The sequence below is a fragment of the Pezoporus occidentalis genome, unplaced genomic scaffold, assembly GCF_034315485.1.
Source record: "Pezoporus occidentalis ecotype Australia unplaced genomic scaffold, CSIRO_AGI_Poc_V1 ctg100, whole genome shotgun sequence".
In the NCBI taxonomy this organism is placed as follows: domain Eukaryota; kingdom Metazoa; phylum Chordata; class Aves; order Psittaciformes; family Psittacidae; genus Pezoporus; species Pezoporus occidentalis.
Genome location: NW_026912780.1, coordinates 1,072,725 through 1,100,103, shown reverse-complemented (window position 1 = coordinate 1,100,103; position 27,379 = coordinate 1,072,725). Strand labels below are relative to the sequence as shown.

Below are 27,379 nucleotides of genomic sequence, written 5' to 3'. Positions count from 1 at the left end.
GCGGGGGACAGAATTAGCTGAAGCAAGACAAATCATTATGCTGGCACAGCATCATGTGCTCCTTCTCAAAACCTTTGCCACTGGTCCCTCATGCCCAAGCCTTGCCCCAAGGTGGACCATTCCTTCTGTCCATTCCTGCTCAGGGCTGGAGAGCACCTGAGCCTCCCCTGGAGCCCCCTGTCCCTCATATGCCCACAGACACTGGTATCTGAGGGCCAGCCTCACTCAGTTCTTAGACCAACAGCAAATATCCAAAGCTGGATTCAGCTAAGGTTTTCAAGTGGAGGTTTTTTTGGCATTTTTGATATATACAGTAGCGTCCATGCCCTGCTGCCTGCAGCAGCTACTTGAAATAGTTAATTGAATACAATAGTCAAAATGCAACATGCTTCAGGTAAGTGCTGCTGAAGCAAGTGCAAGCTTCCACATCCTGCTGCTCTGTCAGGCAAGCCACCTCCAATATCCCAACATACACCACCAGCAGCAGGCACCAGGCACTGACATTCATGTACACACTCTGTTATGTTATCAGGCAGCAAGGCTGGAAAAAAGCATTGCAAATACTCCCATTTTTATCACTGTTGACGCACCTCACTGAAACTAGCACGAATTATCACCGGTATTTTGACAAAACAAAAGCATAAGCTGGACATAAAGTAGAGATACACTATCAGAAAAGTCAACAGACTGAGGAAAAAGAATCACAATTGCACAGACAAGTAGTAAGCATGGAGGTGGAAAAAGAAAATAGCACAAGTGAGAATACTTTGCACTAAGAGGAGTGAAATGAAGAAAATTAACCAGAGAGAATCAACCATCAAGTACATTGCTCAAAATGCTGGTAAGGAAAAAAAGTAAGAGAAAACTAAACAGACAGGGATCAATGACATAAAGTAAGGATGCATTTGAAAATACCAAAAGAAAGAAAAAAACAGGTGAAAATTAATTTCCCAGGATCTTGAGCACATTTAATCTGTTTCTAAGGAAAAAAACTTTCAATTTCTTAAATGATGTGACCTAACCCAGCCTTAATAACAACAAAAAACCTGAACTCCTGAGTTTAATATGAGAAGATTCCATTAACCAGGTTTCAAGAGATCAAGCCTCAAGTTTACTATGCTGCATTCACATCCATCTGTTCCCACAGTAAAAAGCTCACAGTATCACAGTATGCTAGAGATTGGAAGGGACCTCAAAAGATCATCTACTCCAATCCCCCTGCCGGAGCAGGAACACCTAGATAAGGTTACACAGGAATGTGTCCAGGCGAGTTTTGAATGTCTCCAGGGAAGGAGACTCCACAACCTCCCTGGGCAGCCTGTTCCAGTGTTCCGTCACCCTCACTGAGAAGTTTCTTCTCAAGTTTAAGTGGAACCTCTTGTGTTCCAGTTTGTACCCATTACCCCTTGTCCTATCATTGTTTGCCACTGAGTAGAGCCTGGCTCCATCCTTGTGACACTCCCCCTTTATATATTTATAGACACTAATAAGGTCACCCCTCAGTCCCCTCTTCTCTAAACTATAGAGACCCAGCTCCCTCAGTCTTTCCCCATAAGGGAGATGCTCCACTCACTTAATCATCTTCGTTGCCCTGCGCTGGACTCTCCCCAGCAGGTCCCTGTCCTTCTTGAACTGAGGGGATTTTACAATTTTACAAGTTGTTTTACAATAAGGATTAAAAAACATTATATTTTTGTTTCACACCTAACACCACTGTCACTCATATTGACTATTTTCTATTAGCATACACAGCAAAGATAGTTGATATTTCTTTAATATAGTGACATGTAATCACTTGCTACATTAATTTAAACAACCTCTTCCTATTTTTGATAAGAGATGATGGTTTTCCCTAAAGCAAGGTCTTTATTTTCCTCAAATAAAGACACCCCAGCGTATGCAGCAGCCAATCTATTAACACAGCACAAACTACTCTGCTGTGGCCAGCTGCCAAGAATGGCTTTGCTCTGATTATCTCAGCAATATATCTTGTTCTGTGCTCTGTAACTGATGCAATACAAAAATGGGTTCTTCATCAAGCAGATTACACGGATCACTCAAATTTTAGATTTTTTTGCACAATTGGATCTTCTTTATCAATCATTTTTTATTTTTGTTTCCTAAATAATATATGCTAAAGAAAAATCTGACACATTTGCAAAAGCACTACAGTGTTCTGCAATATTTTGTTCACAATTCTTGTCTGTTCACACTTACTCAAGACATCAGTTTTCATCATGGCTAGAAACAGCTACTTCTCCAGGATTCGCAGTTTTCCAGTGTGTGCTATCAGCCTTCTGCAGATCCATATTTTTGTTTCAAAAACTCAGCTTTCTAATCCAGATGTTCACATCTTGCCACGTGTGAACAAAGCATAAAACCAATGCTGTGCTCTAAATGAAGGGGCAGGCAGCTGCCATATCTCTGATGCTACTGGGACATATCTGGCTTTATACTGTTATTTTGACAAATGTGGGCCAGCTCTGCCTCTCCTCTGCTTTGAAAAGCTCAGATGCTTTTGTATGAGTAAGGCATAGGAGAGATGCTCAGAGAATTGCAACTCCTTAGACATATCATGGACAATTTTGCAACAGTTACTGCTTTGAGGACAAAGGCAGAAAATACCATTCTTTCGTTCAACAATTAGAATCTCTGTTTAATAATGCTTACAAAGATATCCCAGTATCTCTTACCCAGACAGGAAGCAAGACACAAAACTGAGTTTGGAGGAACAAAAAGGTAACTTTTTCCTCCCCCCATACTTGGGACAGGCAGAAAACACTGAAGAGACATACGTCTCTTTTGATAAGATGAAAAAGCAGAAGTGTAAGAGCAAAGGGAGAAATCCACCATGACAGTACATAAAATACTCTGAGGGAGGCACTGAAAAAAAAAACAGGAATACAAAGAGAATCCATCTCTTTCTAATAATAAACGTTAGGCTCTAAGATTTTCAAAAGCAATTAGAAGCATGACTGCAATGAATCTAGGTGTATTCAACCTAGATATGAAATAGCTTGAAGGAAGAGGCTTTTTCCCAACCTTTCCTGACCCGTTCACAAGAATTTGACTTAAAATACAACAAAGAAAAAAAAAAGGGGGGGGGGAGGAAAAAAATATTTAAAGAAGCACTGACCAAAAAAGTCAAATTAACTCCCACCTCAAAAGGGGAAAAAAGCCAGAAATGTGTAAACTGAGTGAAATCGTCAGCAGCAGCAGCACTCTGATAAGGATTTACAATCCCACTGGTTCAGTGTTCTTACCACATCCTTCTAATGTATTACTGAGAGCAAAAGAAATGGAGACAATGAGTTGGGGGTTATATTAATACAATGACTGATGTATTAGTGTTTATCTTTACCTGAACACCTGCAGTTACCAACGTCCCATCCTTCATAAGTGTCAGTGCTACCCAAAGAATATTCTGCCAGGCTGCAATAGGACTGCTACGCTAGCAACGTCCATGCAAACAACTGCATGGATCACTGCCTTCAACGTGACTTTCCATCTTGCAGGACACACATTTTTACAAAAAAATATGTCAGTTCACCATACTGTTGCCATGACAGATCAAAACTGCAATGCTTTCTACATTTACTCTTGGAAGTACCAAGAATATACTCTGAATATTTCACCCAAATAATAGTATTGAACTCTACTCACCGCTTGCACACATTCGGTCAGTTTCCACGTCCTTCTGTGTCCTTCTGACAGAGACTTTGTTCCCTTGAAGTCCCAGACACCTCAGATAAAGAATTGTTAAGACTACCCATGAAAACACTAATGCAGGGCAAAGAGAAATGTGGATGAGAATGAAGAACCATGGAAAGCACACTGATAGTGTTTAGATACTAATAAAGGCTTTAAATCTACTACAGATGCCCTGTTTTTAAGCTGTGTGTAACGACTTATTCTAGCAGTTCTAAGGAAATATGCTGAGTGACATACTTATGTCTTGTTTATCCTTCTAGAAACATAAAGACACTGACCCTGCACCCTCATACCCACAAGACACCTCACTGGAAGCATTTACAACGTGGTTTATACAGCCTCCAAACATTCGTTACCAGTTATTAAAGTTTAAATTAACTCTCAGGCGTACACACAAGTGGGATCATCCTTCCCTTCAAAGAAAAACCACAAATTAAACTGAAAACCAAAATCACTTGTGGGTTTAAGAAAGGGTGAAGAGATAACGTTTACAAAAGCCATTCCCGTTGGCACGCCGCAACCCCCGCCCCTGGGCGGTTTTCCTTCCCGGTTCCTCCCCCACCCCGTCCCGCCACTTCACGCACCCACCCTTCCCAGAGACACAGAGGAATAAGGAACCGGGGCGGGCAGCCGGACGCAGCTCCCGAAGTCCCCTCGGGGCCGCCCCCCCAGCCCCAGGAGCGGCCTTACCGACGCTTCCGCGACTACCCGAGCACGTGTCCGCAGCGCGACAGCGGGGAACGGGGAGGAACAGGCCCCCGGGCGCGCCCCGCAACGCCTCACAGGGCAGCCGGGCGGCAAACCGCTGCCAGGGACCGGGCGCCCACGTTGAGCACAGCAAAATGTCACGTTCACTCCACGAAAGAGGGAGGTCAGGCAGCAGCTCCGAAGCACCGAGCACGGACCGCGACCCCGGCACCCCGCTCACCCGCCTCTCCCTCCCGCGGCGCGGCACGCAGCTCCCTTCGCTAGCGCCGCACCTCTCCCGCCGCTTCCGGCGCTCCCCCGACGTCATCGGAAACATCCTCGTCCCTTCCACCATTGCCGTCGCCTATTGGGTGGGTGTTGCGCTGGGCGTCCCCGTCATCGGAAGAGTGCCGTCGTGCCGAGGGGGCGGTTGGAGCGGCGGTGGTGCGGGAGGGTGCGTCGCGTCCTGTTGTCGTCTCGGCCGGTATCGCGTCTCACCATGGCTGCCCGTGCGGGGTGAGCCCCGCCGTGACGGGTAGGCCGGGGCCGGAGCTGCGCCGGGGACCGCCACCCCTTGAGGGGAACAGGCGGGGAAGCCGGTGCGCGAGGGAACCCCGGCACGCTCTCGCTGTGGTTCGGTGGTGGCCGGAGCGAGGGCCACCTCGCGAGGGCCGGAGCGAGGTGGGCGGCTGGAGCGGTTGTTTGCAGCCGGGGAGGTTGTGGGGTTGTGGCGATCTGCGCGGGCCTATGAGGATGCCGGAGAGGGACTCTTCATCAGGGACTGCAGCAATAGGACAAGGGGTAATGGGTTCAAACTTAAGAGGGGAAGTTCAGGTTAGATATATGGAAGAAATTCTTTACTGTGAGGGTGGTGAGGCACTGGAATGGGTTGCCCAAGAAAGTTGTGAATGCTCCATCCCTGGCAGTGTTCAGGGCCAGGTCGGGCAGAGCCTTGGGTGACTTGGTTTAGTGTGAGGTGTCCCTGCCCATGGCAGCTGGGTTGGAACTGGATGATCTTAAGGTCCTTTCCAATCCTAACCGTTCTATGATTCTCTTTGATTCTATTGGCCCTGTACTATTTAAGTAACTATGTAAAATTTAAAAAAAAATTGTGCTCCTATAGCTTACTACATGCCCCTTGTGCAGGACAGAGTTGTAGCAAGTGGTTAATACCCTTCTCTGTGACCAGAGAGAACATCAGTTTGAACTCCTCATTTATCACAGGTTTTTGATATAAGCTTGAGCCAAGTTCCCACCACAACTAATGGTTGTTGATGTGGGTCTGAACTCTGTTGATGCTCTTGTATTGGGGAAAAGCAAAATGTTTTGATTTTAAGGATCAAAATAGAACTCAAATTAGTCAGCCTGACAGAGCATGATGATTTGTGAGTCACTTTAATTGACTAAATCACTAATATGGCCTTGCTGCTGTGCACTTAAAAACACACACAAACAGAAGTTCATGCTTAAGTTGCAGTGTTGATGAAAGCATCAGTAAATTCACTTGATGCTTCAGAGGCATCTGAACTATTTTGTTGGTATCCTTCTGTGTTCTGGGACAGAGTAGAAAAGCCGTTACTGAAAGGAGTCATTGTCTTCTCTTGTGATGCTTTCAACATGAGTGACAGATACTGCATTAAACATATTGGATTCAAGCAAAACATACTCATGTACCCAAAGTATTTTCCAGGAGTCTAAATCATTACTGACAGATGGCTCCTGTTAAAAAATGGTTTCTTTGAGTTGTTACAAAAGACAGAAAAAGATGACTTCAAGAAGTCTTTGTAATGAGAGATGGCTCTATCCTGAAAGTTAATATATAAAAATGATGAATGAAGAAAACATTAATACTATAGAGAGGCTATTACATCAATGGGAGTTGTGCTCAACCCCATGGAGCCAATGTATAGGCTTCCAGCTCATGCTTTAAAGTTAAGCAGCCAGGTATACCCTGAAGATCAGAGAGGTCCCATAACAGCATTCACTACAAAACAGAAATGTTTTGGTTTGTTGGAGAGTTCTAGCAAGGTATAGAAGCCAGGTTGTGCATGACTCTCAGGGGAGTCCCCTGCAGCAAGTAGAAAGCTCAGATGTTTTTTTTTTGGGTGGAGGGAAGGGGGTATTTTTTTCAGCCTGGGAAGTGAAAACCTACAGAGCAGAGAGACTGGTGATCAAGCAGAAAGAATGTGATGAAAATGTTGAAATTGTATTGGGCAGTTCTATGAAATTATAAAGTTCCTGAAGTATGAGGTCTCTGAGCCTTGTAATGATGAGGCTGCAAATGAGATGTGTCCCATCTAGACAGTCAGCTTAAAGCTGAAACTAGCAGGTTTTATTCCCCCCTTTGCCTGCCCCCCAGCTGGAAAACAGACCAGTCAATATGAAGCTGGTCTGGCAAGGCTGGCATCCATAAATAAAGGGAAGGAGGAGCTATTGTTCATATGGTGTTTGCACTTGGTATCCCCAGAGGGGCTTCATGGTGGTTTAAAAGACTGATGGATTGGTTATAGCAGAGTAAAAATTAGCATGTGATGTTTTAAGTTTTCTCATGGTGGGAAGAATTGTGCCAGTGGTTGAATCTAAAATCACATTTATACTACTGTATTCACAACAGTTAACCAGAAATCTGCATGTTTACATGCTCAAGCTGTTTGAGAGATTGGTTTTGGTAGAATATTGTTTTTGAATGTTCTGCAGAAGAGCTAGTAAGGAAGACCAGGCTTTTAAGTAGACAGATGAATCACCCAGATGTTACCACTGGGTAAACCTGTCAGTATCTGCTGGGTTAAATAAAATTTTTATGAACTATCCCAATGACTCCTTAATATTTGGAAAAGAAAGTCCTCCTGCAGATCTGTGGAAGTATTCTTTCCTGGAGTACTAAATGTAATCCTTTACCATCTTGAACATGACCATGGTGATGCCCTTACAGTTACTGTACTTCCTCTTTTATTAAAATTGTGCCTGCTTGGCAAGTCAGACATTACAAGTAAGAAATCCTGGCACAGTAGTCCTAAACAATAAGAATTGTTAAGAATATTTGGGCAGTTGAAGGAGGCAAGACTGTTTCACTTGTATTTGTCCAGGGTACTAGAAACAAAGCTCTGCCTCAGCTGTCTGGCAGCCAGCACTCCAGGGTGCCACGCTCTCAGCTTGCTTCTGAAGAAAGTAGTGTGCAGCTGAAAATGGCAGTTCTGTAGCTTGCATTCATTAATAATTTCCTATCGACTAAGCTGTTAGACCTATAGTAGTCTTCATGTGACATATCATATTCTCTTCAGAGGGTTGCACTGTAATGGTGTGGAATATGTAAGCTGACTGCTCTCCAGTCATGCCATTCTCACTGGCATCTGTTCATTAGTAAGGTGCTTGTTTCATCTCCTGTTACAAGGTGCTCTAGCTTCTCTTGTCTTTTAGGCAGAGTTAAATTGCTGTCTACTGCCACATGAGGTTCACCTCTGCTGTTTTCTCCTCTGCTGTAGCAATATATTAGCATTTGCAATATACCACAATGCAGAGCTAAGGTAGCTCTTACTGAATCTTTTGTATCCACTGTACATCTGGATAACTGCACTTCAGGCCATCTATTCACATGGCACGTTGCCAAGTCAGTCTGGTTAGGCTTGTCAAGGATACTAATGCCAAGCAGCAAGGAATCTGGAATAATGAATCTACCCTGCGTAACACCAGATGCAGTGTGTGGCCTTTTACGGCAAATTTATTCTATTTTCATTTGCTTAACCTTTATGTTGCCATTTCTGCTCATGCCAAAAAAAAACAATCTCTGGACATGGAAAACCTCAAAATTCAGTCACTTGTAAACTGCCACTCAAATGAATTGCAATACAGTAAGCATGTCAGGAAAGAGAAGGAAAACATTTGGATAATCAGTGTCTACTGGGAATATCACATCTTCAGATGACTGAATCATGAAATACCAGAAAATAACCGCAGCCAGATTAGAGTGTGATACTAGTTATTTTGTTGGCACTTGGCCAGGCAGTCTGTTCAGACTCACTATCAAAACATCCCCCTAAGAAACTGTGTACTGTGACAGATGTTGATTTTTAATACTTTAGTTTCTTTTATCTCTTCATCAGCTTTTGTCTTCATTTTTTAAATGAGGTGGTCTTGCTGAAGAAATGGCTTGATCCTCAGGAATTGGCTAGAGGTGCCAAGAAGCAGGAATAAGGCTGCAGGAAACTGGATAAGGAGATAATAATTGGACTGCATAGGGAACGTGTTTGGTGTGCTCTCTCTCAAGGACTGTGCTTTATTCTGATCTTGAATTTTGCTTCTTGAATTGAGCCATGACTACAAAACAGATCAAAGGGAAAAGAAACGTTTTGCACAGACTTTAGCACCACTTAAAATTTTGGGAAATGTCCAAACACAAGAAAAAACATGGGCTGTTCTTTTTCAAGTTGCTTCAGTTACTCTTCACCTAGCGTTAGATGATGTGTATGCAGTTATAACAGTGTTTTGAATTGATTCATTGTTTCCAGACACAGTTTCAAGAGGTTGAAAGACATTGGAAATGAAAATGGCTTTGCGATTTCCCTGGTTCCTTGGTGCAGGGCAACTGCTTGATCGGGAGGAGGAGGTGGTGGGGGGAATGTCTCTAGGGGATGTGCTGTGATCAGCTCTGGACACTTGCAGTTCCTGAGCAAGAGATACAAGAGGAAATGCATGCTGCTTTAGCATCTTACTACATTGACTTTGAAATGTATCTATCTTCCCCACTCCTACCCTCAATAATTAGGCCTCTGCTTTAGGGAAGCTTCCCCCCACTCGACCCTTAACCAATTGTGATTTATTCTTTCTTGAATGCAGCTGAACTGAAACTTGTATAAAGAATCAGATCATGAAGGTACTTGAACAAAGGTCAATTATTTCCTATATTTGCCGTAATGGTTGGTAAATGGATCTAAACCTTTATTTACTGCACAAATCATCAGAGATTTATTTTAAGTGCAGACATGTCTGGTTTTTCATTACTTACAAATTGACTCACCTGCAGCAAAAATATACTTTGGATCCAGGAGAGGAGGAAAGAATGTACTAATTTCATGTAAAACAATGAAAGGGGAATAAAATCTATGCTTTCCTGCAACTTTATAATGGATGACTGTCTGGGCTAGGTTTGAAAAACAACTTGAAGTTTTGCAACCGCTTCTTTTTTTTTAATTGCTTTCTCTGTTGAATATAATTTAAATCCTTTCTTTCTCTTTTCATCAGGAAAATGAGCGGTGGGTTGGCACCAAGCAAAAGCACAGTGTATGTGTCCAATTTACCCTTTGCTTTGACAAACAACGATCTGTACAGGGTAAGTTTTTTTAAGAGCTGCATTGATCAGATTAAACTTGTTGACAACAATTTTGAGTGTAAATACAATACTGATATATAGCTTTTACTTAGAAAAGTTTGTCTTGATAAATTTATTACTAAGGAAATGCAATTATCTATTGCTAAACCTTTTTCTTTTTTTTTTTGTATTTCAGATATTTTCAAAGTATGGGAAAGTTGTCAAGTAAGTGACCTGACATGGCCTGCTATTTTTGTAGCTCTCATTTTAAGTATTTAATGTCTTTGCTTCACTTGACAGCTTTGTGCTTTTTATAATTTAGGAATAAATGTGGAACTATATTGAAGTGCTATCAATTTTTAATGAAGTATAAATTTAATTTAACAACTGGAAGCTCCTGCGCTTACATGCATGATGTAAGAATATTTGTATTGGGACAGGTTTGCTACCCACCTCTTACGAGCAAGAAGAATGTTGTTATATACCAATGCTCTTTTAAATAGTTGAAACAATATTCTTCTGGTGTTATCTCCTTTCCACCAAACACTGCCTGGGACACAAGTGGATTAGTGTAAAAGTGAGAACTTCTACATACGTGAACTAGGCATCACGATTCCCCAAAACAGTTCCCACAATTACCATTACAATTCCTCTGCAGTTCTAGAAGGACTTGTTATTCTGACTGCTCAGTATTATACTGAAGATTAGGTGTAAGGCTGCATAGTAACAGTTTTTAATATGTGAGGCATTCATGAACAGTACTTGGGAATACCTGTCTCTGTGTTCAAGTGGTAGACGTGATTGTCACAATGAAGAATTTGCTGGTTTGCTTTGTTTCTTGATTTTTTTTTATTTTTTAACTGGTCATAATAACCAGACTCAAGGCTTCAGTTTTTAACCCTACACCAGCAAATATCTATTCTTAACATCTAGAAGCTGACGTAATAATCTGTGAGATACAGAGCTAAATTCAAAGTTGTTCAACTCTCAGGAGTGTGTTTCAGGTGACAAATAGCAAGAAAAAAAAAACTTTTTCTGAAGTTGTAGGGGTTTTTCAAAAATTGACTGAGAGGAAAACCTTTATGCAGGGCTCTGGCAGACAGGCAGTAACCAGTACAACTGGCCACTATTGTTTCCAGGGTGGGGTGTGTGACCTGTTTTAGTTGATCTCTGAACTACCAATCTAGAAAAATCGTGACAGAGGCGTAATACTGGTGTTTGTCTGTTGATGAGCTTGTTCCACATAAATGTGACACTGCTGATCTCCCTGTTATCATTTGGTAATATACCTGTACTCTGTGTGTTTGGGGGTAGGAGTCTGCTACTGTCCTGGCTTTTGACCTTGTATGATAGGAGAATCAGAACAGTATGAAGTGTTGGCTGTATGTATGATGCGTTGCTTATGTCAAAGGTGTTACAGCAGCATTCTCTTTTTAATACTTTCTAGTATTTTATTTGCCATTTTTACTGTCATAGACAATAGAAATGGTGTTTTCCTGTGCTGCGACCTGTGTGAAAGTAGCTCATTTAGAACTTGCAATTCTTGCTGCCCAGTAACTGCTTTCTCCCATCTATATATTGTTTTGCAAAGAAATCACTTACTGATACTTAGTTTTTCTTGTAATTTTGTCTAGTCACTGCCAGAAGTTAAGCCAAATGCAGAAACTCGGAGATTATCATGTGTAAAATACTACCATGGCATTTTTTATCTAGCAAAATTTGTTTCCTGTTCACCCGTTCGCAACCTGAGCTGACTATAAACAGTGTCAATACTGTGGGAGTCTACTGGTATCCCATTTCACTATGAAACTGACGCTAACAAAGATCAGGTTTTTTCTATTTGTAACTAGTCATTAATTCCCAAGAAAAATATTTTCAAACATTAGCTTGATTTCTGTAGAGTCTTTGTTCAGGGACTTTAAAACACTTTACAGAAAGCTTTGTGATGCCATCAAGGTCAGCTTTAATTTAATTAAATAAGCATTAACAGACTTCTTTTGGTTTTTTTCCTTGGCTCAGGAAAATCACTCTGGACTTTTTTCTGTACTCCCATTTCTCACCCCAGTATACCGTGGCTATGATGATTTTAGCTTGATTTGTTCACTGAGAAATCAGACTTTTTAGGGCTCAAAAAAAATTGCTTCTTAAAGATTTGTCATGCTTAGAATCATAGAATAGTTAGGGTTGGAAAGGACTTTAAGATCATCTACTTCCAACCCTCCTGCCATGGGCAGGGACACCACACTAACCCATGTCAGGAGTGTGTTTTGCTTGAATCCAGTATGCTTAATGCAGTATCTGTCACTCATCTTGAAAGCATCACGAGAGAAGACAATGACTCCTTTCAGTAACTGGCTTTTCTACTCTGTCCCAGAACACAGAAGGATACCAACAAAATAGTTCAGATGCCTCTGAAGCATCAAGTGAATTTACTGATGCTTTCATCAACACTCCAACTTAAGCATGAACTTCTGTTTGTGTGTGTTTTTAAGTGCACAGCAGCAAGATCATATTAGTGATTTAGTCAATTAAAGTGACTCACAAATCATCATGCTCTGTCAGGCTGACTAATTTGAGTTCTATTTTGATCCTTAAAATCAAAACATTTTGCTTTTCCCCAATATAACAGCATCAACAGAGTTCAGACCGACATCAACAACCATTAGTTGTGGTGGGAACTTGGCTCGAGCTTATATCAAAAACCTGTGATAAAGGAGGAGTTCAAACTGATGTTCTCTCTGGTCGCAGAGAAGGGTATTAACCACTTGCTACAACTCTGTCCTGCACAAGGGGCATGTAGTAAGCTATAGGAGCACAATTTTTTTTTAATTTTACATAGTTACTTAAATAGTACAGGGCCAATAGAATCAAAGAGAATCATAGAACGGTTAGGATTGGAAAGGACCTTAAGATCATCCAGTTTCAACCCCGCTGCCATGGGCAGAGACACCTCACACTAAACCATCTCACCCAAGGCTCTGTCCAGCCCAACCTTGAACACTTCCAGGGATGGAGCATTCACAACTTTCTTGGGCAGCCCATTCCAGTGCCTCACTACCCTCACAGTAAAGAATTTCTTCCTTATATCCAGTCTATAAAACTTGTTTGAACCCGTTACCCCTTGTCCTGTCACTATAGTCCCTATCGAATATTCCCTCCCCAACATCCCTATAGCTCCCCTTCAGGTACTGGAAGGCTGCTATGAGGTCTCCACGCAGCCTTCTCCAGGCTGAACAGCCCCAACTTCCTCAGCCTGTCTTCATACAGGAGGTGCTCCAGTCCCCTGATCATCCTCGTGGCCCTTCTCTGGACTTGTTCCAACAGTTCCACGTCCTTTTTATGTTGAGGACACCAGAACTGCACACAATACTCTTAAGTGAGGTCTAATGAGAGCAGAGTAGAGGGGCAGGATCAGCTCCTTCAACCTGCTGGTCAGGCTTCTTTTGATGCAGCCCAGGATGCGGTTGGCTTTCTGGACTGCAAGCGCACACTGAAGCCAGCTCATGTTCATTTTCTCATCAACCAACACCCCAAGTCCTTCTCAGCAGGGCTGCTCTGAATCTCTTCTCTGCCCAACCTGTAGCTGTGCCTGGGATTGCTCCCACCCAGGTGTAGGACCTTGCACTTGGCATGGTTAAACTTCATGAGGCTGGCATCAGCCCACCTCACGAGCGTGTCAAGGTCCCTCTGGATGGCATTCATTCCCTCCAGCGTATCAACCGAACCACACAGCTTGGTGTCATCGGCAAACTTGCTGAGGGCACACTCAATCCCACTGTCCATGTCAGTGACTAAGATGTTAAACAAGACCGGTCCCAACACTGATCCCTGAGGGACACCACTCGTTACTGGTCTCCAGCTGGACATTGAGCCATTGACCACAACTCTTTGTGTGCGGCCATCCAGCCAGTTCTTTATCCACCGAGTGGTCCATCCATCAAATTGATGTCTCTCCAATTTAGAGACAAGGATGTCGTGTGGGACAGTGTCGAAGGCTTTGCACAAGTCCAGGTAGATGACATCAGCTGCTCTACCCCTGTCCATCAGTTCTGTAGCCCCATCATAGAAGGCCACCAAATTGGTCAGGCAGGATTTGCCCTTAGTGAAGCCATGCTGGCTGTCACCAAGCACCTTGTTGTTTTTCATGTGCCTTAGCATGACTTCCAGGAGAATCTGCTCCAAGATTTTGCCAGGCACAGAGGTGAGACTGACTGGTCTATAATTCTCCGGGTCATCCATTTTCCCCTTCTTGAAAATGGGGGTTATATTTCCCTTTTTCCAGTCATCGGGAACTTCCCCTGACTGCCATGATCTTTCAAATATGATGGCCACTGGCTCCGCACCTTCATTTGCCAGCTCCTTCAGGACCTGCGGATGGATCTCATCAGGTCCCATGGACTTGTGCACGTTCAGATTTTTAAGATGGTCTCGAACCAGATCCTCTCCTACAGTGGGCCCAAGGTCTTCATTCTCACAGTCCCTGCATCTGCCTTCCAAGACTTGGGTGGTTTGGTCAGAGCCTTTGCCAGTGAAGACTGAGGCAAAGAAGTCATTCAGAACCTCAGCCTTCTCCAAATCCAGGGTAGCCGGTTCTCCTGAGAGCTTCCGGAGGGGGCCCACGTTGTCCCTTTTCTGTCTTTTGTTCACTACGTGCCTATAGAATCCCTTCCTGTTATCCTTAACGTCCCCAGCCAAATTTAATTCTAACTGGGCCTTAGCTTTCCTAACCTGGTCCCTAGCTTCCCAGACAACATCCCTGTACTCTTCCCAGGCCACCTGTCCTTGCTTCCACCTTTTATAAGCCTCTTTTTTCCCCTCTGAGTTTCCTCAGGAGCAACTTGCCCATCCAAGGAAGTCTCCTGGCCCTCCTGCTGCACTTCCTTCTAGTCGGGACGCAACACTCCTGAGCTTGCAGTAGGTGATCCTTGAATATCAACCAACAGTCTTGGGCCCCCCTGCCCTCTAGGGCTATATGCCATTGAACTTTACTAAGCAGATTCCTGAAGAGGAAACACTTGTTTCTTTCTATGCTTGTGTTATTAACTGGTACATTCAATATCCCAGTTAGAAGTGTGACAGTCATATTAGGGCTCATTTGGAAATCTTGGTGGAGTAACTTGAAGAAAGAATTAATAGTATTGTTGTAAAGTCAGTTTTACTCACTCTTCAACTCAGTACATTCAATTAGATACATCCTTGTCCAAGAACCTTTGGTTAAAAGCCTGTATCAAGCTCTGTCTTTCTGTGCATGTATTTGCGGGGAAATTATGCTTTCTGTATTGAGCTTTTATTTAATACACTTTTTACTATGTAAGTCGTCTGTTATGTACACAGGTTCCCTGGCAGGCCTTCTGCACTGGAGTGGAGTTGGGTTTTTTAAAATTCCTCCATTACTACTTACAATTTTGTCTTGCCTTACGGATGAATCTTGTTCTCTCCATGGTGGGCGCAAGGAATAGCTTATTCCCTACTTTTTTAACATGTACCTTTTTTTGTTTCTTTTTTGTTTGTTTCCTAGGGCTAAATATTAAGACTGAAAGAATTCCCACCCCTTTACCCCTTCACCTCTTGTCATTCTTTGTCTGCTGTTTTTACTGGGTTAAGAGCTTTCTTGAGTTTTTTGGTGTGCTACTGGAGCTGTTGATTCCAATGTTAGGGTGAAGATTTGACTCTGTATGTTACATAAAACAACACATGCATCTACAATCTGCTTGGATTCCACTTAGAGATATTTGTAGAACAATATTGTATGTATTTATCATTTCCTATCACGAGCCTGTTTAACTGATTAGACTTACATGTACATAAATTCCTCAGTTTGGATGCAGTTTGAGCACTGTGTTTTTCAGCAGTGATAACAGTGGTAACATTACCCCTCAATTTCACCTTCAGTATGTGTAGTTGTCTACAGTTAAGTCGTCTGCAAGTCTATAGATTATGTTCTCTGTTTTTCAAGTCATCCAAGGGAATAAGTTTTTAAAAGACATCTGCACTCTATCTGTGTAGGATCACAAAATCATTAGGGTTGGAAGGGACTTCTGGGGATCATCCAGTTGAAGCCCCCTTCCAAGGCAGGGCCACCTAGAGCAGGTTACGTAGGAATGTGTCCAGGCAGGTTTTGAATGTCTCCAGAGAGGGAGACTCCATAACCTCCCTGGGCAGCCTGTTCAGTGCTCTGCCACCCTCAATGTAAAGAAGTTCTTCCTCATGGTGACGTGAAACTTCTTGTATTTTAGTTTATGGGTACTGTTCCTCATCCTGTCGCTGGGCACTGCTGAAAAGAGTCTGGCACCATCCTCTTGGCACTCACCTTTGAGAGACGTACATGAGATCCCCTCTGTCTTCTCTTTTCTGGACTAAACCTTTTCAGCTCCTGCAATCTCTCCTCATAAGCAAAGCTCAAAATCCCTGATCATCCTCGTGGCCCTCTGTCGTGGTTTAAACCCAGTCAGGTAATTCGTTCGCTCACTTCCCCCCCTTTCCTGCCCTCCCCCTGCTCTCGGAGGGACGCAAAAAGAATGCAACTCCCACGGGTTGAGATAAGAACAGTTTAGTAACTAAGGTATAACACAAATCACTACTGCTACCACCAATGATAATAATGATAAAGGAAATAACAAGGGAAGAGAATACATCATCTCACCACCAGCCAACCGATAACTCGCCCCCCCAGCCCGACCAAGCTCTGACCGATACCTCCTCCAACCCTGCAGTCTCCCAGCCCTTCCGGCTAACTCCCAGTTACCTCCTGGGCATGACGTGCTGTGGTATGGAATACCTCTTTGGTCAGTTTGGGTCAGGTGTCCTGTCTCTACTTCCTCCTGGCTTCCCCTCCTCCCTGGCAGAGCATGAGGCTCACAAAGTCCTTGGCCAAACCTAAACATCACTTGTTATCAGCTCTGTTCCCAAGCTGAAAGTCAAAACACTGCACTGCACCAGCTACCAAGAAAGGGAAAAATGACTGCTACTGCTGAACCCAGGACACCCTCTGCTAGACCCTTTCTAGTGGCTTCTTGTTTTTCTTGTGCTGAGGAGCCCAGAACTGGGCACTGCTCCAGATGTGGACTCATCAGGGTTGAGTAGAGGGGGAGGATCATTTCCATCAACCCGCTGGCCACACTCTTCTGGATGTGCCCCAGGACTCTATTAGCCCTGCTGGACACATGGCTAGTTCAGCTGTTCCTTTGAATTTCTATTTAAGTGAGCCTTTCTGTTGTTAAATATGCTTTTTCCTTTTTGCTATATAACAAAGCTAAGATCCCACTTATATCTTCAAGGAACAAATGTCTCTGAAGTAATTACAGTGTATCAATAATGTGGTTATATGTTTTCAGAGTTACTATTATGAAAGAGAAAGACACCAGGAAGAGTAAAGGAGTTGCCTTTATTTTGTTTTTGGATAAAGAATCTGCACAGAACTGTTCTCGGGCACTTAATAACAAACAGGTAAATTGTGGACAGTTGTTCTGGCAAGAGGGTTGGGTTTACAGTTCCAAAATATTTACTGATTTTTTTTCCTAATTTGCTGTAGTTGTTTGGAAGAGTAATAAAAGCAAGTATCGCCATTGATAATGGAAGAGCAGCAGAATTCATTCGCAGGCGTAACTACTTTGATAAGTCTAAATGTTACGAATGTGGGGTGAGTAAAGCCAAAAATGAAGTAATATATTCCATCTTTTGACCCTGTTGTGGTTTAACCCCAGCCAGCAAATGAGCACCACACTCATTCATTTCCACCCCTCAGGAGGACGGGGGGAAGAGAATTGGAAGGGTAAAAGTGAGAAAACTTGTCGGTTAAGAGAAGAACAGATTAATAATTGAAATAAAATAGTAGTAATAAAAAATTGCAATGAAAGTAAAAATAACAGAGAAAAATTAACCCCAAGAAAGGTAAGTAATGCAAATGAAAACAATTGCTCATTGCCTGCCAATCAATGCCCAGGCAGATCCCCTCCACCAAACTTCCCCCTAGTTTTATTGCTGAGCATGACATCATATAGTATGGAATCTCCCTTTGGTCAATTGGGGTCAGCTTTCCTGGCTGTATCCCCTCCCAACTTCTTGTGCATGCCCAGCCTACTTGCTGATGGGGTGGGCTGGGGAGCAGAAAAGGCCTTGACTCTGTGTAAGCACCACTCAGCAATAGCTAAACCATCCCTGTGTTATGAACACCGTTTCCAGCACAAATGCAAAACATAACCCTATACTAAGTACTATGAAGAAAATTAACTGTACCCCAGCCAAAACCAGCGCAGGCTCTTGGCTTGTTTCTTCAGTTTGGCCATTTCTGTTAAATCCTGCCCATGCTGTTAAATTATTTTTTTTTTTTGCTGTAGATATTACCAACTAAGGGAGCAATTTTACCATTTTCAAGAATGATAGTACCCCTTTTGTCTTTTATTTGAGATTGGGGGGGAAGATTGTATATGTAATTGCTTCTTAACAAGTTGACCAGCATCCTGATCTGAGCATCAGTATGATGCTGTTTGAGAAGGAAAACCTCCTTCAAAATAGCTGCTTTTGTTATACTTTTGGAAATTCATGATATCACTGGCAGTAAAATAAATACTGAAAACAACTAGTTTTATACAGAAGTAGCATATTTTAAGTTTTAGGCAAGTCCTCACTTTCCCTAAATGTAATAGCATAGGAGATTCAGATTTGGGTAGTATTTCATGTCAAATAAACCTTGATTTATGTTCATAACATCTTTTAGAGCAGAAATGTTGACTCGCTCCTGTTTCTTAAACTGTTAATGCTGAGGTTTATATCTTGACTTGAACATAAATGGTGCTGTAGTGTATTCAGCTATTGCAATAGCAAAAAAGAAAATCTACTTTGCTTATAGCTTGTTCTCAATTTGCAGTTAAGCATGCATATCGCCACTAATCTCTTCGTTTCCATGGCAAGCTTATAGAGAAGAGTTTGTCTTCTGTGTGCTAATTCAGCATTCCATTTATCTTACTAATTGCTTCCATTTTTTTCCCCCGTGAACTGTCTTACATTAACTTTCCTCATGATGTGTTTTAACAGATAGTTGTTTGCAATGGTTTCTGTTAAGCAATATTTCTTTTTCTCCAAGGAAGCAGGACACTTAAGTTACGCATGTCCTAAAAATATGCTAGGAGAGCGGGAGCCACCAAAAAAAAAAGAAAAGAAGAAAAGAAAGAAGATAGTTGAGCCAGAAGAAGTGTATGTATATTTATTGACACAGTACTACTTTCTTTTAGGAAGCTTTTTCATACTGAACATTTAAAGATCTATATATTTTTCTCTTTGCACAACAAGTGAGGAAGAAGAAGAAAGCGAAGAGGAAGGAGAAGACCCTGCTCTAGATAGTCTCAGCCAAGCCATAGCTTTTCAGGTACAAAATTGAAGCAGTGCATATTTATTATTATTTAGATGCAACTCTACTTCTTTTTTTGAGCTGCTTTGCAAAGCTCTGAGATATAGCCCTAGGACTGCCTGCTCTGTAACCCAGGGCACTCGGTGGTTTCTTTTTTCTTTTCCCTTTACTGTTTTCACTATTGATGTGTTTGTTTGTTGCAGGTTTCTTTTCTTTTTTGTCCTTCAAGCTCTTTTGCTGCTTAGTTTCCTCCTGTCATCTCCACTGTGATGTTCTGTTAAGTTTTTGGTCCACAAATCCCACTTCACTCTGTTAACTGAGCATCCAGAAAAACAGTCATGTATAAATGACTAGGTATATTCTCTGTCTTCACTCACTATCTTGTCTTTCAGCAGCGTCTATTTCTGGAGCATTTCCTTTGCCTTATGCAATCCATTGTGGTCTCTAATGGACTCCTTTTCTCAAAACATACTTAATGCACTTTTTTGTTATGTAGATAAATAGTCTGACAGCTGTCAGACTATCTTCAATACTTCTTTACGAGCTTTTGCTTCTCTACACAGAGCAAGCCTGACCTGATCTTCAAATTTCTTGGCTCCCTGGTTCTCAGCTGTCCCCTTGTGTGCCCTTGTCCCTCCAAAAAAACCTTCAAGAATTTTTAAGATAGCTTTGTTCTGAATATGACTGTAATGAGTGCAGAACATTTAGATGACATAGTCCAAAAAAATCCCCAATGCAAATGTGCATAGCTGTCCTCCCACAACTGGAAAACTCCACGATGGAAGTAAAACCTATAAATATAAACAAGCCAAGAAACTTTCTCATTTCTCTTGCCATCCAAAGATTTTAACTGGAATAGCATATTTCCCAGTAAAAATAGGAAGCATCTAGTTGAGTAAACTTTTACATCCCTGAAGGTGTTCATTTCCTGCATGAATGATTGCAAAGAAGACTTGCTAGTGGAACAAAGCTGATTCAGTCATGTCTGTTTAAAATGTGATGGATTCTTTGCTTCAGATCTCAGCTGCTCTATAGTTCTGTATGTTTGCCATGGGCAAAGTTCCTCTCTTTAAAAATGGAGGGTGCTCCATGTGGCCTGCACTGGTGCAAAATACCTACTGTTTGCAGATGAGAACTACTTTCATGAATGTTTTCTAGTGCATTCATTACACAGTTTACCTGGAAATGGAGATAAACTCTTTGAATTCTTTAATTCGGTAAATTAAATTAGAATTAGCATTATTATTTATGTAATGCATTTTACTTTTTCTTAATCCTACCTAAAACTTTGTTCTTTCATTGTAGCAAGCCAAAATTGAGGAAGAACAACAAAGATGGACGCAGACTGCAGGGGAATCTTCAATTTCAGATGAATCAAAACGTCCACGGATTAAGAAAAGTGCTTATTTCAGTGATGAGGAAGAACTTAGTGATTGAAATAATGCTGGTTTATATGCATATGTAATATATATATAGTGTACATTTTGTAAAGTGCTACAAAGTTTTCTGTAATACAGGTTTGTCTTGATGTTGAAGGAACTTACTGAACCCTATCCCCCAAACTTCCTGTCTTTTAATCTCTCTCTTTTTCAAAACTTCACCTTTCAAGGCAGCCTCTTAAGAAAATTATGTGCTTCTACAGTTAAAACCAGAAAAATATCTGAGAGAATGCTTTTTGCAGTTAGTATCTAGACCCAACCCCTGCAAGTGAAGTCTTTCATAAGAGAATTTCCTGAGATTTTTTTCCTAAGAGGAGTTCCTCTTAGCATCACTGTTATCACCACCACTGAATCTTTAGGTATTGGTCTGTTTATTGTATGTTTGGAAGCAGTCCTTTAGTAGCATATGAATCTTGCACTAGTTCCTGGGCACAGGGTTGATTTTCAGCCTTAAGCATTGTACTAGTCTTTTAACTCTTTATGCAGTAATATAATAAATTAATGTCACATCAGTTCAGTCCGTGAACTCATTTTAGGCTAAACAATACATCTGTCTGTTTACAAAAAGATATTAAGATGTTGAACTTCTGCCTTAAACACAGTTTTAGGAACTTGCTCCACACTTCATAGTATTATATGGACTGTATGCAGTATAAGCTTCATAGGAGTGCAAGTTGAAAGTGATGTGGCAATTAGTTGAGTCTGGAAACATACCTAATACTTTTTAAGAGTGATAGTTCTGTTGCTTTTTCATTAAAAATGAGAATAGCCATATGTTTTAAGATAGGAATGTGCATATATGCTAATGTGCTCAAATATGATCTTGAAAGTCTCTTGCTGTGATAAGGGCTTATACTGCATTCTTTCTCCTGACTGCAGTTTGGGTGCTTAACATGATAATTATGGTTATGCACAGGGTTTTAAATATACTTGTATCTAACGTGGATCACAGTTTTGTCTTCTCAGGCATCTGAACCTGCTGGCAAAATCCAAAGGGCACAAAGTTTCCCACGTACTTAAAAATCAGTTTTCATGTATACTTGGAACTGTCATGGTCTCTAAGCAAAGCGTGTTGGTGCCTGTTTTGCATCTAAAGCTGTTCAGATCTTTTATATAGGGTCTGCATCCTTAAATCTCTGTAGTATTCTAGTCACAGTCTCCTACAAAGCCTTGTAGACACATAAGGAGAACAGTACAAAACCCTGCAGCAGTGATCACTCCCAAAAACACAGACACATGGTGATAGTGGTAACCCTTTTACATTGGCCACTTCATGTAGTCAAACTTTTCATTTTTAGGAAGCACAATATAAAACATGTTCACACTTTCACACTTCAAAGAAGACACCAGCTGGCCTCTGTTTCTATTTTCAGCTCTTCATGTTGCTCATCAGGATTTGATTTTCTTCCAAATATAATTTGTAAATTCAAATGTATCATTATGTAGTCTTAATACTGATATACATTCAAATATATAGCTAGGTGCAAAGTAAAGACACACACTCTCTAATACAAAGCAGTCATATTCAGAAGGTTATTCTGGGGTCTTCTGTTGCTGCTTTCACAAGAATTCAGAAACAAGAAGGTGGTAATAAAGTAAAAGATTTTTCTGTACATAAACTACTCAAGCCACAGAATGGGAAGAAATATGGAGCTTTATACATACAAAGGACTTGGGCTCAGTAATCCAAAGAATGTTGTTCAGACTTTGTGATTTACTGCTGAATTTCAGAAGGATCTCTTCATACTGAATAGCTGAGTGCCAATGTGCCGGGTGTACAGTGATTTGCATTTATTAACTCTAAGTTACATCTTGTGTGTAATAGTGAAGACTGAGGACTTCTAAATTCTGCTAAGGAAGATCTTGCTGCCACTGTGCTTCTTTGCAAATGTTAGGTTAGGGCTTAATGGCAGTAAAGTAAATAAATAAATGAAGAGCAAAACAAATGTGCTTAAAATCTGCTACTTAAAATCAGGATTTGTCCTCTTCTCCCATACCATGTTCAGTGCTGGTTAAAAAAAAAAAAGAACTAAAATGTGACAGAGGAGCAGCTTGACATTGTCCATGACTTTGGTTTGGGAATGGTTGGTAGCTTACAAGAATAAGGTTTTAAATGAAGTGATCAGGCAGCAAATTTCAAACTTTTATGACATTACGCTGTGTAATGTAGTAGTGGAGCTCACTGATATGTGACTTTTTTCAGGGCCAAAGGGTCAAAAGTATTAGACTAGTATGTGGAATGTGATATTTAAAAGTATAATTTAAATACAGTCTCCACTCAGAAATACCCTAAATTAATGACTACTTCTAACTGTAAAATATACAGACATATTACCAATCTAGGAATGTTTTATTCTTACACACTACTGTTTCATATTTGCTACTGGTGTCTTGTCAGAAAGAATAAAAACAAAACTGACCTCTGTTCTGACCTAATACAGTACTTCTTCAAGAGTTCCAGCAGCTGAAGCATGTAGATATATCTTTCTGCTCTGCTGCTTCTGCCTCACTGCTTTCCCTGTAGGATTTGCATCTGTCAGCATGAAGCGAGCAGTAGCTCAGTCCAGACTGTTACAACTGACCCAGTGGTTTTCCTCTATAGTCTTTTGTTCCAACCATAAAGTCACTTGAGGCAGGTGACACTGGAAAAGAAACAGATAAAAATGAGCCTGCTTCTGTAAACAACTGGCATGTAGAATTCTTCACCTTAAATCATCTTCCATTAAGTTTTCTCAACTCTGAACTTCTGTTGATTAGCGCTACTTACAGTTTTTGGCTTGGAGTCAGGGTAAAGAGCAAAGCACCTGGTGCCTAACACAGGCCCTAAAGAGACTTTGGAGGAGTAGGATTTTTTGCACTTTGGTCTCCTATAGCATTTTTAAGTTTCTATTCTTTGTTGGCAGGATAACAAAGTATATGTAGGTGAGCAATTCAGAACACTAGCATTAGATAACCATTAAGTTGGATAGCATGAGTACCAGTTCTGCTTGCTTAAATCCAGAACTGTTGTCTGCAGCACTCCCTGATGTAGCTGCTTCTTCCTGGAGAAAGGCCAGAACTTGTCAGGTTTAGGAGCAGGGGCTGGATGTTTGCACTTTGGGAGCTGGTTTCTGGTATACCTGAGAGCACTACCCAGAGGCAGTACACAGATCGGAGGTTTAGGTGGGTAAGGGTGGATATCCATGTTGGTGGCACTGTTTCGAAGCTCGCCATGTGTAGGTGATGCCCAGCACCAGCTTCCTGTCCTGGCACCTTAGGCTTAGGAGCAGGGGCTTTGGGAACTGGTTTCTTTGAAGCCAAGGAATTTGCTCTTGTTCTTGCCCATCCCCAACCACTCCAAGCAGCATAGCTTGAGGTGTTCCCATGTGAGTCTGATCACTGCTGAGAAGCTTGGGAGTGTGAACTGGGCTCCTAATTTAGATCAGGCTAATAGGATGCAATTAGTTTTCAGAAACCTGAGCAACAGAGTGGTGCTTTTGTCAGTTTAGTGTATTAAAGCACCGGCTCGGGAAGCAGAAAACAGCTTTGGTGCCTGCATGGCTGCAGGCCAGGCAGATGAGGCTATGTAGCCATGTTATCAAAAGAGAGAAGAATAAGAAACGCCTTGTAGAACACCTTCCTGTTATTGTTAGAAAAACCACAGGAGATTTGGGAGGGGAATTGGCTGACAGCAGAGAGGTTGGTACTTTGAGGACCTAGCTTAGACTAGCCAGCGGAATGTTAGTTTTCAAGTATCTGATTATAGAGAAATGTTAGCTTTCAAGCTCTGATCATAAAGAAATGACATTAAGTGGCAAACTGATTTTTATTAAATCATGTCAAAAACGTGGATCTCTCTGCAAACATCCACTTAATAGATTTTGTCTTCCCTTTTTTTTAATTCAAAATAGCTTGGAAAGTGTCAAAATAATGCTTTCTGGGTCATGGGACCTCTCGTCTATTGAAATGGCTGAGTAGTGTCTCCAGACCCACTAGAAGATGACCTTTATCTGTCCTTGGGCAAAAAGAGGTTATAGAAGGGGAATAAGGATGATTAGTTTAACTGATTATAAATGGTGTTACTCATGCTGTGCCTGTGCAGCACTTGTTAAACAAGTGTATCTATGAGACACTGGAGTAATTTTAGTCAGTGTTTAGCAGGCCTGGCATATTCAGGTTACTACCCTCAGCAGAGCAATAGAAGGGGCTGTAAATACAAAGAGCTATGTGTAGCTAAATAGGTGATGTCTGGGACAAATTGTAAACACTTTATCTTTGGCTTCTGGGTCACTGTGTTCTTTGGGATAGCCCTTTTTTAATCTGCAGAGATGACTTGCAGCATGGGAAGGTGAATTACGTACGCTGCTTGGCTGTAGTCTTTTGAGGCACAAAATGTTATATTGCTTAGAAAATGTAGGTGTAAAATGTGATTTATTAAGTGCTACTGTGAACATTTAGAAGTAACGAGCATAGAGACCTCTTTGTTTCAGCTTTATATTCTATCGGGTATTTGCAGTGCCTACATGATATGATAACATGTATCACAATTCCACCATTGCTCTTCTATAAAAATATTACAAATAACACTCTTCTATATGTGTTATCCTAAAGTCACTGGTGTTGAATAGCTGATTGCTACTTTTTAGTATAGGTTGCAAAACTGTTTTTAGGTGTCCTGAAAATGTTCATACTAAACAGCTTTGTTTATCTTAACAGGGTGAGGTTTCTTCTGTAGCTGTTGATGGCAATATTAAAAATTACTACATTGTTCCTCTGTAGAGAAAAAGGTGTAAAGTGGGGGGGGGGGGGGGGGTTAGTCACTGTTAACGTAGATGACCTTGTTTCTTGTAATCTGTCCTGGTGTCTGTAAAATGTATCCTAGAAGGGGTAAGATGAGGACATTCAGTATGTAAAAGAAAGCAATATTTTTTAAGTTGAAGAATTGCATGGGTTTGTGAAATAACATTTTGTCAGTGCTAGGCTAACCCTGACCCTGCTGGGCATTCAGATGCATGAGATGTGTGCTTATACAGGTATTTGATAGATACGATAGGTAACACAGCAAGTAAATAGTTACAGAAATTGTGACAGTGAAAATGTGGTCAAAGTGTGTGTGAAAAACCTAACCAACCCAGTGAGGTGATGTAGGTCAGAGCAGCTTAAAGAAAGACCACAGTTACTAATATGAGAACTTTCCTCTCTGATTAATAGGATGCTCCAGAGAATCAAAGGCAGCTCTGAGATTATGAGTTCATCAAAGGCAACAGACACAAGCCTACATTAAGATGAGCTGATCCATGAAAACTCAGTTTTGTCAATATGCAGAGAAAGAAAATTAGAAGGCTTCTAAATTTAGATACTGCATCAAGCTTGGCACAGTACAGTTAAAGCTACCACTTGGTTGCAGAAGTAAAGATGGGTTATTGTAACTGTGTATGTGGTGGCAGAGGACACAGGCATGTTCTGCCCAATGAACAAATGTGGCTATGGAAGAAGGAGAGACCCAGAATAGAACCAAAAAGGGATACTGAGGACTGTGTGGGTAGGCTGTGAAGTTCCAAGGCACTGAATTGTATTTTTAGAGTGAATGGAATAGAACTGCTTGTACTATGTTGTGTTTAATTGAAGAATGAGTGTCTTGTAACTGAAAACTATGAACCTTTTGGTAGTACAAGTTTGTACTGATGTGGAAACCTTCAAGAAAGGGAGAGGAACTAAAGGAGGCTACAGTTCTACAAAGGACCTCATTTGGGATGCCCTTGATATGCAAATTTGATTAGGTGGCAAAGAGCCATCTGTCCATGAAGCCTGGAGCCATGAGGTGCGTATAAAATGAAATGACTTAGTAACATATGGCAGTTAGGAAAGATGAGAACATGCAGTACTTGGATGCGATGGTTTTGAGTTCATGAACCATGCATCTGGAATGAGTGATTGTGGTCCTTGAAATTATGTTATTTCAAAGAAAGTTTCTGAACACTCAACAGCTAGGTTTATTTTCATCTGCTGCAGCATAATGTTTTTAAGAAGTGTTTTTACTGTGGGAGGCTTTCACAGGAAAAGCTGAACAGAGCAAACTCAATTAATTAAAATCTGGAGCACGGTTCTGCAGCAAGGGTGGATGCTCTGCGAGTCCCATGCCTGTGGCATCCCAGAGAATGCAGGGCTCCAGGGCGTTATTCATGTTCATATTTAAATTAGCTGAAGCTGCTGGAGAATGTCCAGAATCCTCTTCATTTGCTGCACAATTTAGGTCAAGCCCATGATGGAGTACTTGAGTCCGGGACAAAGTAGCCCTTGCAAAACTTTTACCTTTCTTCCACTCGATGTCATTTGTACTAGGATGGCAGGGTTTGTACTATACTGCACTCATGTTGTATTCTCACTGAATATTAAGAGTAAATGCTACAATATGTTATTATTACTCCTGCCAACGTACTGCAAATTTGGTGTGGTGTTCTTCCTTGGGATTTCATATGTATGCAGTCATTACTTAGACCTTTGAAATGGCAAACCGGTTGATAGGAAGGCACTGCATTCCCTTGATCTGAACGTGGTAAGAGCACTGCACATAGATGACTCTGCTTTTTAAGGATGAGGCAATCAGTAATTATTGTAACAGCATTCTCTGGATGCAACTTCCCTGCTCCTAGGGGCTGGGAGCCAGAGAAGGAGGGAAGGAGGCGGGGAGGGGCAAAGAAATGAGTAGGCCAAATGTCCATCCAGAATAACTGTATATCAATTATGCTAAACATTTTTGGTTCCTTTCCACAGATTCCCCTCTTAACAGTACTTCCGAATTTATGAGGATGAAAATGATGTGGCTGGCTGGAGTACAGAGGTGCAAATTCTAACTGCAAAGATTTTATTTCAGTCACTTAGAAGTATAACATGAATTATATTAATGCAAAT

The 27,379-nt window shown here is 41.5% G+C and overlaps 2 protein-coding genes across 4 annotated transcripts in view; one reads left to right on the top strand and one right to left on the bottom strand.

Annotated features, from left to right (window-relative positions):
• PPHLN1 (periphilin 1) overlaps nucleotides 1-4,303 on the bottom strand; it is a 73,327-nt gene extending 69,024 nt beyond the window's left edge. For both annotated transcript variants that reach the window (XM_062612360.1, XM_062612370.1), the window contains exon 1: nucleotides 3,664-4,303. The gene's annotated coding sequence lies outside the window, so the exon portion shown is untranslated. The remainder of the gene's footprint in view (nucleotides 1-3,663) is intronic.
• A 4-nt stretch (nucleotides 4,304-4,307) lies between these two features.
• On the top strand, nucleotides 4,308-21,000 carry ZCRB1 (zinc finger CCHC-type and RNA binding motif containing 1). 2 transcript variants are annotated; one of them, XM_062612384.1, is made up of 8 exons: nucleotides 4,787-4,933; nucleotides 9,637-9,724; nucleotides 9,900-9,928; nucleotides 17,038-17,149; nucleotides 17,235-17,342; nucleotides 18,786-18,895; nucleotides 18,992-19,067; nucleotides 20,355-21,000. In XM_062612384.1, the coding sequence occupies exons 2-8, from the start codon at nucleotides 9,641-9,643 to the stop codon at nucleotides 20,484-20,486; spliced, it is 651 nt and encodes a 216-aa protein (XP_062468368.1). In that variant the 5' UTR covers nucleotides 4,787-4,933; nucleotides 9,637-9,640; the 3' UTR covers nucleotides 20,487-21,000. The 2 variants fall into 2 exon arrangements, with proteins under 2 accessions (XP_062468378.1, XP_062468368.1); XM_062612394.1 differs by lacking the exons at nucleotides 17,038-17,149; nucleotides 17,235-17,342; nucleotides 18,786-18,895; nucleotides 18,992-19,067; nucleotides 20,355-21,000 and adding an exon at nucleotides 12,078-12,251 and having other exon boundaries at nucleotides 4,308-4,933.
• The last annotated feature ends 6,379 nt before the right edge of the window (nucleotides 21,001-27,379 follow it).

Excerpts from the sequence above, each read along its gene's own strand:
- ZCRB1 (XM_062612384.1), top strand. The coding sequence starts at position 9,641 with ATGAGCGGTGGGTTGGCACCAAGCAAAAGCACAGTGTATGTGTCCAAT. Across the intron at positions 9,725-9,899 it reads CAAACAACGATCTGTACAGG|ATATTTTCAAAGTATGGGAA; the intron begins GTAAGTTTTTTT and ends TTTGTATTTCAG. Across the intron at positions 17,343-18,785 it reads CTAAATGTTACGAATGTGGG|GAAGCAGGACACTTAAGTTA; the intron begins GTGAGTAAAGCC and ends TTTTTCTCCAAG.